Below are 15,103 nucleotides of genomic sequence, written 5' to 3' on the forward strand. Positions count from 1 at the left end.
ACAGTGAATGCTGAATGTTGTAAGTCAAGTAAGTCCATCAGAAACTGCCACAGCCAAACGCTATGGTGCATATCTAACCTGGTGCTCTCACTGAAAGTCTGTGTGCAGGCACACTCGGGTCCTCAGCAGCACTCTCTCAGTCAAGCCTGGAGTGCACAGCCTGAGGCTGCTGAAGCCCGAAAACATCCTGAGCTATCCCATATAGGGCAACCCCATCCTCTGCTGGCCACACACTGGAGCCATAAGTATGCCATACTTATTAAAATTTTATAAATTAAGCCTCAGACATGACTAACCACCTTAACAAATACACCATGAAAACAACTTTAGGTCTAGATTAAAATGTAGACTCCTGAGAATGTGTGAAGCTTAATATCAAAGAAATCTGGACTGAAGCTCTCTATTCTGTAACCTGAAGGGTGTGTGTGTGTAGGTGTGGGTGTGTGTGTGTATATAGTGTGGTGTGGTGTGGTGTGGTGTGGTGTAGTGTGGTGTGGTGTGTGTGTGTGTGTGTAGGTGTGGGTGTGTGTGTGTATATAGTGTGGTGTGGTGTGGTGTGGTGTGGTGTGGTGTGTGTGTGTGTGTGTATATAGTGTGGTGTGGTGTGGTGTGGTGTGGTGTGGTGTGGTGTGTGTGTGTGTGTGTGTTGTGTGAAGACTGGAGAGGTGAGGAGGATGATCAGATAAGACAGGTGTTAACAAGAGCCAAGCTCAGGGCTACTTGAATAAGGGATTCATGATTCAGTCCAGAAGCAAAGGTTTGGGCACTAGAAAAAATATCCCTCACCTTCCTGGGGAAGCATCAGACCCTCTGAAGCTCAAGGCTAAACAGACCCTTGCCAGGGTTAAGGGTAAAACAACCATTTGGATTCTTCAGATTATGATCAACACACAAAATTTAAACTTGCTCCTCTTAGCAGCCAAATTGCTTAAAATTCTATAATCAAACTACTGCTGGAAAACAATAACTTATCTGGAGGCAGAAGCAGGATACACATTATTCTTGAACACTGTAAATAATGTCTTACCTGAATATATAGTTTAAGTACTGCTGGTCAATGTCACTGAGAAATGAGAAAGAGAAAACTCATGAAATAATGGAAGTAAGTTTTAAGTCCATAAATGATCATTATCCTCTACTAATAAATTCTACCTCTAAGTTATTGATTTCATACATTATAAAAAGAGGAGTACTTCATATTTTAGTTCAATTTTTGTGATTTAACCTGAAATAACATTTTAAATTCCATACAAGTAATTGAACATGAAGTCTTTACTCCTACATTCTAGTCTCTTTGGTTCGGGAAGGTATCCTTCAGGTTCCAAAAGAGGGATGTGGACAGCAACCATGCCACAAAGCCTTTGACCTACAATCTGTGCTGCCAGCAAAATACTCTAGAGCAGTGGTGGCACAGACTTGTAGGTTTAGCCAGCCTAAGTCTGATGTGACTTTAGGCCAAGTCCATGAGATGGAACCTATGCCCAGCACTGCCTGGATAACAAGAACTAGAGACTAGGTGCCCAGAGACCTATGGCAAAGTCAAACACTGATCAAAAAAACAAAATAGAGGGGTTCTAATGATACTATACTATACTCCTAGATCAGTGCCCTGTGCAGCCATCATCAGAGAGGCTTCCTTTGAGGCAGATGGGGACAGATGCAGAGACCTACTGCCAGACGTTATTCGGAGAGAGAATCTAAACTTGAGGTTTCCATGAAATCCCTCCCCTCAGAGTTGAGAGAATCCTATGGAATAGGAGGCAGGAAGATTGTAAGAGTCAGAATAGAGGATATCAGGAGAACACAGACTCCTGAATCAACTAAGCACAGTGCATATGCTCTCACAAGAGACAAGCAGCAAGCACTGGGCCTTTGTGGGTCTACACCAGGTCCTCTATGAGTATATTATAGCTATGAACTGCAGTGAACATGCAGATCAAAGATGAAGAAATACAAATTCTAAACCTTTATTGGGGTTTAGCATCAATGGACCCATTCATTTTGAGCAGATGGTTGCTAGTTCAGTAAAATACCCATGTTGCCTGAGTCAACTGTTCCCTGTGTATGTATTGGCTACTCTCAGAGGAGGGTCAGCTATCAACTCTATTAACTATCGTGGATCATGGGACTCACTGGCTTCCAGGTCTGGCATTCTTAGCAGATGAAAATCCAGGCCAGCAAGATGGCTCAGGTGGAAGTGCAGCTCTGGGCCCTCAGTCTGCTCTCCACAGACAGAGAGATAGAACTGACAGAAGAGGAGAGAGCTGATTCCTAGAAGCTATCTTCTTGCCTCCACACTAACCATGGCATGGGCACACCTCACATATGCATGCCATATACACACAATAGGATTTCTTTGTAGAAAACCAGAATACTCAAATACATTCAAAGCTCAGCTAAAAACATTTATCTTAGTGTATGTTCAATGCCACATGGTAGATACTTAAGCTGTAAGAATCATATGCTATTTACCCAACCTCAAATTTAAGTGAGCATTTGTACACTTTGTGTGCCTTCATTTTTTTTTTTTTCTGGGATATGGGTTTTCCTATGAAGCCTTGAACGCTCAATCTTCCTGCCAAAGAGGAATTAATTACAGGTCTTCCCAAACACACCTGGCTCTGTGGCTTCTGGCTGCAGAAACATTCAAAGAACAAAAGGAAACCTGCGGAGTGAAATTCACAGGGACAGGGCCTACCACTTGGGGTTCACAGGGACAGGGTCTACCACTTGGGGGTTACAGGGACAGGGTCTTCACCTGGGAGTCACAGGGACAGGGCCTACCACTTGGGGGTCACAGGGACAAGGTCTACCACTTGGAGGTCATAGGGACAGGGTCTACCACTTGGGGGTTACAGGGACAGGGTCTTCACCTGGGAGTCACAGGGACAGGGCCTACCACTTGGGGGTTACAGGGACAAGGTCTACCACTTGGAGGTCATAGGGACAGGGTCTACCACTTGGGGGTTACAGGGACAGGGTCTTCACCTGGGAGTCACAGGGACAGGGCCTACCACTTGGGGGTTACAGGGACAAGGTCTACCACTTGGAGGTCACAGGGACAGGGCCTACCACTTGGGGGTCACAGGGACAAGGCCTACCACTTGGAGGTCACAGGGACAGGGTCTACCACTTGGGGGTCACAGGGACAGGGCCTACCACTTGGGGGTCACAGGGACAGGGTCTACCACTTGGGGGTCACAGGGACAGGGTCTACCACTTGGAGGTCACAGGGACAAGGTCTACCACTTGGAGGTCACAGGGACAGGGCCTACCACTTGGAGGTCACAGGGACAAGGTCTACCACTTGGAGGTCACAGGGACAGGGCCTACCACTTGGAGGTCACAGGGACAAGGTCTACCACTTGGAGGTCACAGGGACAGGGCCTACCACTTGGAGGTCACAGGGACAAGGTCTACCACTTGGAGGTCATCTCCTAGGCCTTCCTTCCCACACCTCCAGGCACCACCCAGAGGCCAGCTGGCTAGTCTAGGGCTCCAACTGGGTAGAGGCAACAATTCTTTTCTTTCTTTCTTTTTGCAAAAATTCTTTTCATTCCTTTAAAAAAAAACAAAACAAACAAAAAAAAAACCCAAAAAACAAAAAACAAACAAACAACCCAACTCTTTATTTGTATTCACTAAGGCTGTTACATTGGCTATTTACGACAGACTGAAAACTAGAGAGACTTCCAGATATAAACTGAGGCAAGTTTTAGGGGCTGTAAAAACAATAACGCAGAAGCTGCCCTTCTGCACTCGATGTGGTGAGAAGACTAGGCTGATTTCATGACAGGCTTCAAATTGGCAGTTAAGGAGACTAGGCCTAACTCTCTGTTTCCAAAAACTGGCAATTCCAGGGTCAGGCCTCAGAAGCTGCCCTTCCACTTGGCCTGAGGCAAGGACAATGGGTCAGCAGCAGTTTCCAGACTTCCTCAGCAACAATTTCCAGTCCCCATACTCTGATAATGGAATGTCTGTGGAGATGGACCCAACAGATTAACATAGAGGTTACCTACCCCAGAATTCCATAAAGAGCTTTCAATCAGGCCTGCTAGCTCACTTAGGGTCTCTCTAGCTTGGTAATGGGGGACCTCAGCATGCTGGACTTCTGCAGAAGAAAACACTCTTTGCATTTACATACTATATGAGCCTGGGGTATCGTTATTTGGTGAATCATGGACCCTTACAGTAGGCAAGCAGCACCCTGAATAGCTGGGCATATGGGCATTTCACTAAATGCTTATCTACTAAAGGCTTATCACTAAAGGCCATCTACTCTCCTAGCTGCATCTCTGGCTAGAGGGAAGACCTGTATCACTTGTGGGTCTCATCTCCTTTGCAAGCCAACTCCCCAAATGTTAAGAGCTTACCTTAGCACAGTGGGCTTCCGGGACTTCCGAAGTATTTTGTAAGAACCTAGACATGAAGGGACATGAGTCACTGGTACTTTGTTTAAGGAGCTGCCTACATTTCCAGCAAAGCAGAAAAACCCACAGGGAGAAGGGCAGATGGCTCCCCATTCCCTCTTCCTGTTTCACACTCTGACCAGAGGAAACACCACCTGGGAGTTCAGGGATGCAAATCCCATGATAAGGTCAGGCCCTTGAGCCCAGGAGGAAGGCCAGGAATGGCCCTGTGGCACTGCTAGCAGGGCAGTTTTAGTTCTTCTCATGTTGCATGAGGAGAACGGAAACCCCCACAATTTCTGATCGCAACCAAAATCAAACGAAAAACACTGAACGTGTGACTTGAATGAAAATCAAACTGTTTCAATTTCGCCTTTTTGGATTTTTGTTTGCTACTGGAAAATTTTTAGGCCGGCCATTCTGAGTGTTAGGTCTCAAAGCCCATACATCCAGAAATGAGCCCAAGCAGAACTATAGGTTTCTGGTGGTTAGATAAAGCAAGAATTCCTTAGGAACCTGTGAAATGAGCTTTTCTTCCCCCAGAGGAGTCCCTCCCCCCAGCCACTTATCCTCTTTCTAATCCAGCTTTGTACAAGCTCGCCTCACCGCACACCTCCTCTCCCTCTCTTGAGCTTTTTCTGCTATGCTCTGTCTCTTGCTACCTCCACGACTCTCTCCCACTCCCCCAGCCCTGGTCATGACCAGCCTGCTTTCCTTCTCTCTGCTCTGGACTCTTCCAGATGCCTCTGGATCATAATTTAACCCTTGCCCCTATGGGAGTAGTCCTGCCAGCAGTTGCTCTACTGAGCTCCTCACTGACACTGATTTAGGAAAGTTTTAGGAAAGACCAAGCCAGGCGTTGTGACACACGCCTTGCCCACCTTCCATCCCAGCACATGGGAGGCAGAGGCAGATGGATCTCTGAGAGTTCAAGGCTAGCTTGGTCTACAAAGACAGCCAGGGTTACATAGAGAAGCCCAGACTTGAAAAACAAAAACAAAAAGACAAATGAAATCCAAAAAGTTCAAAGTAGAAAAACAAAATCTGGAAAATGTCCATTTTACTTTAATCTTAATATTTTAATTGTCCTATTATCTAGGGTCACTAAAAATGGCTACACAGAGCTTAATAACAGTCCTTAATTGTTTAAGAAAAGACTTTTAAAAACTTACCTACACAAAAGATGTGGATTAGAGCCCAAAAATATCCATCTGGATCAAACTGCAACACAGGATTAAAAAGGCCAAGAAGGACTAAGTTACAGACAAGCAGGAATTTGTACAGCAATAAGGATTTGAGATGGTAAACAGAGAGAGCCGAAGGCTCCAGAGCAGCACTCTTAGGGCTTAGAATCAGTTCATTTCCCACCCAGTGGCCCCGGATGTTTTCCTGGGTTCCCTAATACCCTACTCTGCCACACACACATACCCCACACACCCTCCACCGTGTTCAAAATGCAAATTCATGATATCCAAAGACTCGTATGTCTGTTCTGGTAAAGAATGGACTCTAACCCTAGGTGGAGACGTGCTATTGTCTCCTCCCTTAAGACAGACCTGGTTATGTGCACTGGGATTTTAGGCTTGCACCACCACACCCAGCTTTTTTCTTTCTCTCTTTTTTTAACTTGGGCACAAGAAATCCACACTCTGGTCCTCAAGTGGTGGTCCTTATTTAATGTGCCATCTCCCTTGTCCATGTTATGAGACTTTAAATAAGGCAAACTCCGTAAAGCACAGGCCCAGAGCCCATTGAAAGGCAAGTCCCATAACTGTCAGTTATTCCTACTTTTAGGGTCTCTGAGCCCTCTTAAGGACTCCCAGCCTCAGTTCTTCCCTGGGCAGAGCCCTGGCCTCTCTCTGTTTTAATGATCTGTGGTCTTTGTTGGTTTTCCTCCCCTTTGCTCTAAATGTCTCCAATTTCTGCTGAAACAGACTAGTATTCATATCCTTTGTGCCTAGCTCAGTGCCTGACACTCAGTAGACTCTTACTACTAAGGGATAAAGGGGGAAAGGTAAGTAAGAAAGACAAACGATTTACACAAAAAACGGGTAATTGTTGAGGTTTGGTCTGTTGCTATGTATTGTATGCTAAATACTGGCCCCCAAGACCTGGTTTCCCACCAACCCCCCCCCCCACACACACACACACACGGAGATCTTCAGGAGCAAGGAGATCCTCACATACACTAAGTGATACTATATAACTTTGCTCCTTAATTTAAAACTACTGGTTAAATAAAGATTCCCACAGCCTGTAGCTAAGAAGACGAAAGGTAGGCAGGGTTGCAGGTCCTAGGCTTGGGGTCTGAGGCAGAGACCACAAATAGAAGAGAGAAGAGGATGCCATGGGGTAGGTGGATTGTGAGAACAGGGCCATGAGGGTTGGCTAGTTAGAGTTGGAGTAGCCCAGGCAGAATGTGGCAAGTTATGTATTGGGTTATCGATAAGAAAGTAAACAAAATAGCACAAAGTCAGTACCTGCCCAGCTCTAGTGCATTTAAGGCTTATTATAAATATAAAGGTTTTGTGTCTTTGAGATAGAAATCCCCAATTAATATGTACCACAACAATGAGGTGATTACTAGGGCTGGAAGTGGACTCTAAGTACTTCATAGGATAAACTACATCTAGCCTAGGATGCCAGTGGAAACCCCCTGCAGAAGACGACATTTTAGGATAAGAGTTGATTTCAACTTTGAATCAGTGCCTGAGTCTTCAGTTACTTAGGTGTGGGATCAAAGGTTCCTGAGGTGCTTATACAAGTTGTACCGCACCCCGCCAGGAGCCACTGTTGCAAGGCCTGGAAAAATGGCAGGCTGAGCCAAAAGGCAGCCTGCCTGATAGCTTTTGCAATGTGTTTGCTAGGCTGTGCCATTCTGGTTCTAAAAGAAAGAGGTGCAGAAGTATGTGCACATCTATGTGTGCTTCAGAGAGCAAAAGGGTCTTTGAAGGCATTGAGTTCACCTGGACTTACCTGAGAGTCTTGGAAGGGAAGGCACCCTGCAGCAGCCAAGAGGAAGAGGGCACTGTGGACAGGCAGATAAAACAGGCAACTTCAGCTTTCAACATCACAGCGTGTCTCAGTGTGTGCAGAGGCAGAAGCACAGCCTCTGGAATGTGCAACTGGCCAAGAGACTCTAAGAGCAGCCAGCTCCCCTGAGCATCTCTGAGAGCCCCACTACCTATAGCTCACAGTTGTATGCTCTGCTGACAGTCAGGTGCCTCCTGTGCCTCAGCTAGCTGCTTCCTAAGCCTGGTATTCACAGAGTACCTGAGAACTAGAGCTGACTTACTCCAAAAGTGTTCACTTCACCATCCATACCCCCAGATATGAAAGAGGCAAACTGGGAGATCACATGACAGCAATGTCAGTTACTGAATGAATGCAGCATGCAAAGTCCTTTATGTCCTGATCCACCACCGCTCTGTCTAAATAAGTGATCTCAGCATCTCCAATAACAGAGCATATCAAACATGTGTTTCTTGATAAGTTACAGTTTGGACACAGAATCAATTGAGTGATATCAAACACCTGTCTTGAGTGCTTGAATTTAATAATGTGGAAATAATACAATAAACCTAAATATAGGCACAGTCCACAAACAACAGGCCTGGACCTTCAAAAATGACCAGGCTGTTTCAGGAAGTAAAGGTACTTGTTGCCAAGCCTGATAATAGCTTAATTATGTGTTTAATTTTCTAATTACTCATTAATTTAATGAATGAGCTTAATTCCTGGATCATGGTGGAAGGAAAGAACTCCAGTAAGTTGTCTTTTAACCTGCACACATCACAGGCATACACACACACACACACACACAAACCAATAAATAAACATAGTTTTAAAACATTTAATGGGAAGGCAAGTAAAAATAAATAAAAAGATTGAAGAACTGGCTGATATTGAAAACTCATGCCATCTTAGAACAGAACCGCCTATGAAAGACAAAATGGGATGCTGACAGAATTTAAGCATGAGCTCAGTATCAGATAAGGACACTTCATCAATGTAGTCTGCCACATCTGAATGCGTTTAGATTATATGTTATGTGCGTTAGTATTTTGCTTGTGTGTATGTCTGCATGAGGGCATCAGACCCCCCAGAAATAGAGTGCAGACACTTGTGAGATGCCACAGCTTGCTGAGAATTGAACCTGGGTCCTTGGGGAAAGCATCCAAGTGCTCTTAACCTCTGCGCGTCTCTCCAGCGCCTCCTGCTTAGTCTTTACTTGACAGACAAAAAGGTTTTAAGAAAAACCTTTTATACTCCTGAAATACAGGTGAAATGCTACCGTGCTAGGTTTTGCTTCAAAGTCGTCCTGAGGGATGGAGAGGGCGGAGCTGCAAGATGAGAATCACTGAATAGGACACCCATCCAGGGACTTCATTTTATATTGTTTACTTTTATACATATTTCGAGATTTCTACAAAATATTCCTCTTAAAAATTCTCTTACAAAACCCCAACACAGCCAGGTGGTGGTAGCACATGCTGTTAACCCCAGCACTTAGGAGGCAGAGGCAGGTAGATCTCTGAGTTCGAGGCCAGCCTGGTCTACAGAGTGAGTTCCAGGACAGCCAGGGTTACACAGAGAAACCCTGTCTCAAAAAACCAAACCAAATCAAACTTAACCAAACCAAACCAATCAACCAACTAAGCAAACCAATGCCTACCACAACCCTCAGAGTTATTTTCAGAGCTCTCCTTGCTTTGGTCTCCTTGCTGATCAAAGTCCACCTGGGGTAACAGGGCCCCTGGCTTTGGCATCTCTCTTCTGGGTTTCATACACAGGAAGACATTGCTTGGGCTTTGTCCAACAAATTTTTCCTTTTAAAAAGAGGCACTGATTAATGGAGTGGTAAGATTGAGATCTCCCGGGCATCGATGCTGTCCGGCACTTCCTCATCTTCCTCGCCCGCCATCACTGGCCACTCCCCGGAACGCTCATAGATGAGGGGGTTAGCTTTCTCTAGGAGCCCGCTGCTGCCACTGTCGCCACCCACCATCTTTGTTCAGCCTTTTAAAAAGCACTGAAGCATCCACAGTTTGGTCTTCCTTCTTCTTAGGCTTCATATGGTCTGTGAAATGAAGCTTGGTATTCTGAACTTTTCGGCTATTATCCACTTATCAGATGCATTGATCTTTGATGATGTGCATGTACACTTCACTCGGGAGGAGTGGTCCTTGCTGGATCCGTCTCAGAAGAGACTTTACAAAGATGTGATGCTGGAGATCTATAGGAACCTCACTGCTATAGGCTACAATTGGGAAGACCATATATCATTGAAGAACATTGTCAGAGTGATAGAAGATATGGAAGGTAATAAGAAAAACATTCATTGTTGCGAGCCAACCAGCGGCTCGCGAGGAACGGTACAACTGAGATGGCAGCTAGAGCTGAAAGAGAGGAACTAGACGGACGGAAGACAGAAGACAGAACGGAGCCAGGTCAAAGCTGACTCTGATCAAAGCTCAATTTTACTATTCCAACATGTCCGATTCCCGCCAAATAATCCTGGGGTCCAGTAGCAGGGTGACCATGTGTATGACTCCAGAACAGCAAAGCAGCAGGTTCCAGCAGTGGGCGTGGCAGAACGATTGAGCACAAGCTCCATCCCGATGTAAACAGTGGCACCTGGGCAGGCAGGTTTAAGGCTGGGTGAGGGGAGGCTACAATTCATACCCAAGAAAAATCCTATTCCTACCATTTGGTAATGATTTTGACATCACATTCAGTCAACAGAAAAATTGTTGCTGCACCTCCTTTTTATAATATTCTTAAAGCAATAATTCACCATGTTCAGGCAAATCTGGTGGATCATTTTTTCCACACATGGTTTATATTTTGATAATTTTGAAGTTGGTGTTGATGTGTTCTGTATATGTGAGAAATTCCTTTATTAAAGCTTATTTGGTTTAAAAAAAAAAAAAAGGAGGCACCAAAAAAGCACTGACCACAAGCCAACTCCCTTCTCTAGCCATTTTTAATATGCATAGTCCTACCCGTGCCCCAGATTTGTTACATCGATGGCAACTGAAAGAAGGCCAAAGGCACAAAGGGCAGCACCCAGCACTGTCTGCACACGAAGAGCAGCCCTCAGAACAGCCTCTACACCTGGGAATCTTCTTCTTTAATTTGTTTTTCAGTGATGGGAGCTAGCACTATAGCCTCACTCATGCTAAGCAATCTCGCTGCTGTGTTATCCCAGCCCTGGTTTTACCTTTATCTTGAGACAGGATCTCATGGCCTCGCCCCAGGTGGCTTTGAATTTGTAAATCTCACGCCTCAGCCTTCTGAGAAGCTGGTGTTACAGGGCTTGCTATGCCACCATACCTGGCTTTCAGGAGAGTTTTACATAGGGCATGAAAGGGACTCTCATACCAATATATATACTTCATGTACAAAGTTCTCTATATAGATCACAAGCACACACACACACACCAATGTAACGTACAGTCTGAGAGTCACAACCTCAGTACACTCTGAACAGTGATGCTGACCCATTCCAATGGCCCTCCCTGCTGTATCATGTGGCTGTGTACTGCACCCAGACTTGAAAAGCTGTTAGGGCCCAAGGCAGAATGAGGCACTGGGAATCCCTCATAGCTGACCCTGATTTTGAGAAGGTCAGCATAACATGAGCCTGCCACAACCCAGAAAGCTCTGCACTCAGCTTACCCTCCTCTGACAGCTGTGGTGACTTCGGTGTCTAAAGGATAATGAAGGCAGGAAGGGATGAGTGGAGAGGGACCATCAGGGGCTTCCTGGTATAGCACAGCAATGGGGTGAGTTTAGTGAGGAGGAGGAGAATCTGGATGGGCTTGGGACCTCCCTCGAGAGGAAGGCCAGCTAGAATACACAATGCTTCCTCACAAGTGGGATAGCAGCATGGGATCTCAGGAATGAGACTGGACTGGCTCCCATAGCACCTGCCCTCAAGCCACACTGACTACGTCAGGTGTCACTCAGAGATCACAAAGAGCTTTGCACAACAGCTAAGCCCCACCTAAAGAAGAGGACGGGTCCTAAGGTTGTGTTGACATTTTATTCAAGTTGCAACCTGTACTAAAAGCCACAGAAGGTGACGGGTACTGGACAGATGAAGGCCCAGGAATCCATGCAACAGCAGCTCCACTGGGGTTCTGCCTTCAGGGCGCAGTTTCTCAGTCCAAGCAACCAAACACTGTCAGAATAAGGATGTGGAGGCACAGCACCTACATCAGAGTGCGGCCTGCCGGGGACACACTGTGCTGAAACCCCTCTGAAGCACAGGGCATTTTAAAACCTATCTATGATCATAGCCTGGAACCATAATTCAGTCCATGAGATATACTTTTACCATCATGGAAAGTCATAGACCCCACTGTGCTTGCTAGTCCATGTCAACTTTACCCAAGCTAGAGTTATCTGAAAGGAGAGAACCTCAGTTGAGAAAATGCCTCTATAAGATCCAGCTGTATGCCGGGCGTGGTGGTGCACGCCTTTAATCCCAGCACTTGGGAGGTAGAGGCAGGCAGATTTCTGAGTTCGAGGCCAGCCTGGTCTACAAAGTGAGTTCCAGGACCGCCAGGACTATACAGAGAAACCCTGTCTCAAAAAACCAAAAAAAAAAAAAAAAAAAAAAAAAAAAAGATCCAGCTGTAAGGCATTTCTTAATCAGTGAATGACAGGGGAGGGCCCAGCCCACTGTGGGTGGTGCCATCCATGGTCTGGTGGTACTGTGTTCTATAAGAAACCAGGCTAAGCAAGCCGATGTGCAAGCCAGTAAGCAGCACCTCTCCATGGCCTCTGCACCAGTTCCTACCTCTGCTTGAGGTTTCACCCCTGCTTCAGGTTGCTGCCCTGCCTTCCTTTGATGATGAGCTGTGATGTGGAAGTGTAAGCTGAATAAACCCTTTCCTTCTTAACTTGCTTTTTGGTCATGGTGCTCTATTACAACAATGAAACCCTAAGACACCTAATAATGCAAATATCACTTTAAATATACATGGTACACATACACATGTTCATATACATGGGGAGGTACACATGTGTGGGGCTGAACATGTGAAAGCTGGAGGTCACGCCACAGGAATGATCCATTTTGTGTTCTGAGACAGAGTCTCAAAACCATGTCTCCCCATTACATCTCACACTGGAATTACAAACATCAGCCACCACGCTGGGCTTTTAAAGTGTGAGCTAGAGATTGAACAAGGGCATCATGCCCATGTGGTAAGTACGATTAACTAGCCATCTCCCCCTCCCCAGTGTCTCCCTCCCTGTTTTTATTTTTTAGACTTTAAATTGTTGCATGGTTTTAATTTGGTTCTCCATCATCACCGCTGCACAATTAGTGAAGTTTTGTGTATTCATTGTGGTTAGTTTTTCCCCTCAGAAGAAAATATTGCAAAAAGAAGAGAACAATTTAAGAAATGAAAAACAAAGCACAAATGTATAACTGATGATAGTAAATGATAATAAATCCCTCCTTCAGCAGTTTTTTTTCAGCTGAGTTAAAAATCAGGTTAAATCTTTTATCTTCGAGCTGTTTTAACTTACCTACAGATCTTGGTGAGTGATGTTTTCTGTATGAAAGTGAAGAGACATAATAATTAATTACTCTTTCCAAACTCTTTAATTACCTTGAACAGAAACATTTAGATTAAAAAGCAAGTAAATTACAAATGTTTTGGGGGTCTTAAGAGCTCACTTCCAGGGAATAGAGGGATGGTTCAGCAAAGAGAATCGCTTGAGTTTAGGAGTTATGGCTGTTCTTCCTAAGGTCCTGAGTTCAATTCCCAACACCCACATGGTGGCACATAATTATCTATAATTGTAGTCCCAAGGGATCTGGTGCCCTCTTCTGATGTGCATATAGGCAGACAAAAAATCCACATATATGGTGGGGCTGGTGAGATGGCTCAGTGGGTAAGAGCACCCGACTGCTCTTCCAAAGGTCCAGAGTTCAAATCCCAGCAACCACATGGTGGCTAACAACCATCCGTAACGAGATCTGGCGCCCTCTTCTGGAGTGTCTGAAGACAGCTACAGTGTACTTACATATAATAAATAAATAAATCTTAAAAAAAAATCCACATATATAAAATATACACATAATTACATCTTTTATTTATTAATTTTAAAGAGAGCCTGCTGACATTCAGTGTTTCCTGCAGCTTCTCCTGCTTGAACCAAACAAATGACTTAGGCCAAAGCTGAGTCCTCTGCCAGAGCGCTTTGACCACTTGTACAGTGTGAGCTTATGAACAACAGCACATCAGGGCAAATCTTCAAATCTTATCTTCAAATCTTCAAATCACAAATCCAAGGACACACAGAGCAATCAATATGATCTCTACAGGAAAAGAAACTAACCTATAGGTCAAATTCTAGCCTCTGTGCATTAATTTATTTAGTGATTTATTTAAAATATATTATGTAATATGTAATTATAAAATAATATTATATATTATTTACATGTATTTGTGTCTGTATGACTTTACATACACCACATGTGTGCAGATGCCCACAGAGGCCAGAAGAGGGCACTCCAGAAATGGAGTTACAAGGTTATAAGACACTCAATGTGGATGCTGGGGACTGAACCCAGGTCCTTTGCAAAGGCAGTGAGTGGTCTTAACCTCTAAGCCATAGCTCCTACCTCCTATCTAATGATTTTTGAGAGGGTGTTAGTCTTGCTATGTTTTCTAGATTATTCATCAACACCTAACTCAAGTGATCCTTCTGCCTCAGCCTGTATCTGTAACTGAGGCATCCATCATTATGCAGAGCCACACTGGTGTCTCTATAAATATCCCTTTCATTCATCCAGCTCTGACTGTTAACACAGTTACACACTTTGTGGTGTGTGAAAGGAAACAGAAATGAGAATAACGAACGTTGAGTTGGGGAGGGGGAAAATAGCAGATTAGGGGAACAGAAAACCTGGCACTGGAAATGAAGAAAGTGTAACCTGGATTCTTCCCTGACCACATCTTTTTAATCTGATCAAGTTAAATTAACCCTTGGCACAGAAAAATGAGGGTGCAGCCAAGTCAGTCAGGAAGAATGACATACTGATTCTGGATATTTCAGAATCATTTTACTATCTGAGACAAACTACAATTTTTGATGCCTATTCAGACAGTGTGACATATAAGCATGTTTTGAAGAAGCAAAAGACTAAGGCCATGGACAGTGAAGCACACCTGGCATGCCAGCACTGCAGAGTCCAAGGCAGGAGGATCATAAATTCACGCTACAGAGTGAGTTCCAGACTAGACAGCCAGACAGTTTCAGGGCAGTCTGAGATCGATCAATCAATCAATCAATCAATCAATCAATCAATAAAAGAGCTGACAAAAGAAATACATGGTCTGCTTGCTCTCCAGGATACCTTACGTTTTCACTTGTTGGTAAATATCCAAGTCTTTATTCTATTAATAAGCAGATGTTATTTGAATACAAAGCTATGGCAAACATTCCTGTGCTGCCCTCTAGTGGGAAGAATGCCTGAGCTCCTGTATTTTTGACCCTGTTATGGTAAAAATAATGTGTTGTTTTTCAAGCTGTATTAGAATCTAAACACAATGGAACCTCACAAGCCTTGTTAAGAGCAAGCTCAGAGGGCAGAGGTTGCAAGGCAGTCTACCTTTGCCATGAAAACATGTCTACTCAGAAACTACTGCAGGCTTATGACAGAACAGTGA

The 15,103-nt window shown here is 44.6% G+C and overlaps 1 protein-coding gene across 8 annotated transcripts in view; it reads right to left on the reverse strand.

Annotated features, from left to right (window-relative positions):
• Slc35d4 (solute carrier family 35 member D4) overlaps positions 1–15,103 on the reverse strand; it is a 139,853-nt gene that overhangs the window by 85,760 nt on the left and 38,990 nt on the right. For 7 of the 8 annotated variants that reach the window (XM_085833712.1, XM_085833708.1, XM_021150584.3 and 4 more), the window contains 5 exons: positions 12,954–12,979; positions 7,386–7,437; positions 5,582–5,630; positions 4,374–4,419; positions 1,028–1,063 (listed from right to left, as the gene is read on the reverse strand). In XM_085833712.1, coding sequence (XP_085689838.1) covers positions 1,028–1,063; positions 4,374–4,419; positions 5,582–5,630; positions 7,386–7,437; positions 12,954–12,979 — 209 coding nt within the window. The remainder of the gene's footprint in view (positions 1–1,027; positions 1,064–4,373; positions 4,420–5,581; positions 5,631–7,385; positions 7,438–12,953; positions 12,980–15,103) is intronic. The other variant, XM_085833709.1, reaches the window with a different exon arrangement.

This window comes from Mus caroli, unplaced genomic scaffold (genome assembly GCF_978045245.1).
Source record: "Mus caroli unplaced genomic scaffold, Mus_caroli_1 scaffold_19, whole genome shotgun sequence".
NCBI classification, from domain to species: domain Eukaryota; kingdom Metazoa; phylum Chordata; class Mammalia; order Rodentia; family Muridae; genus Mus; species Mus caroli.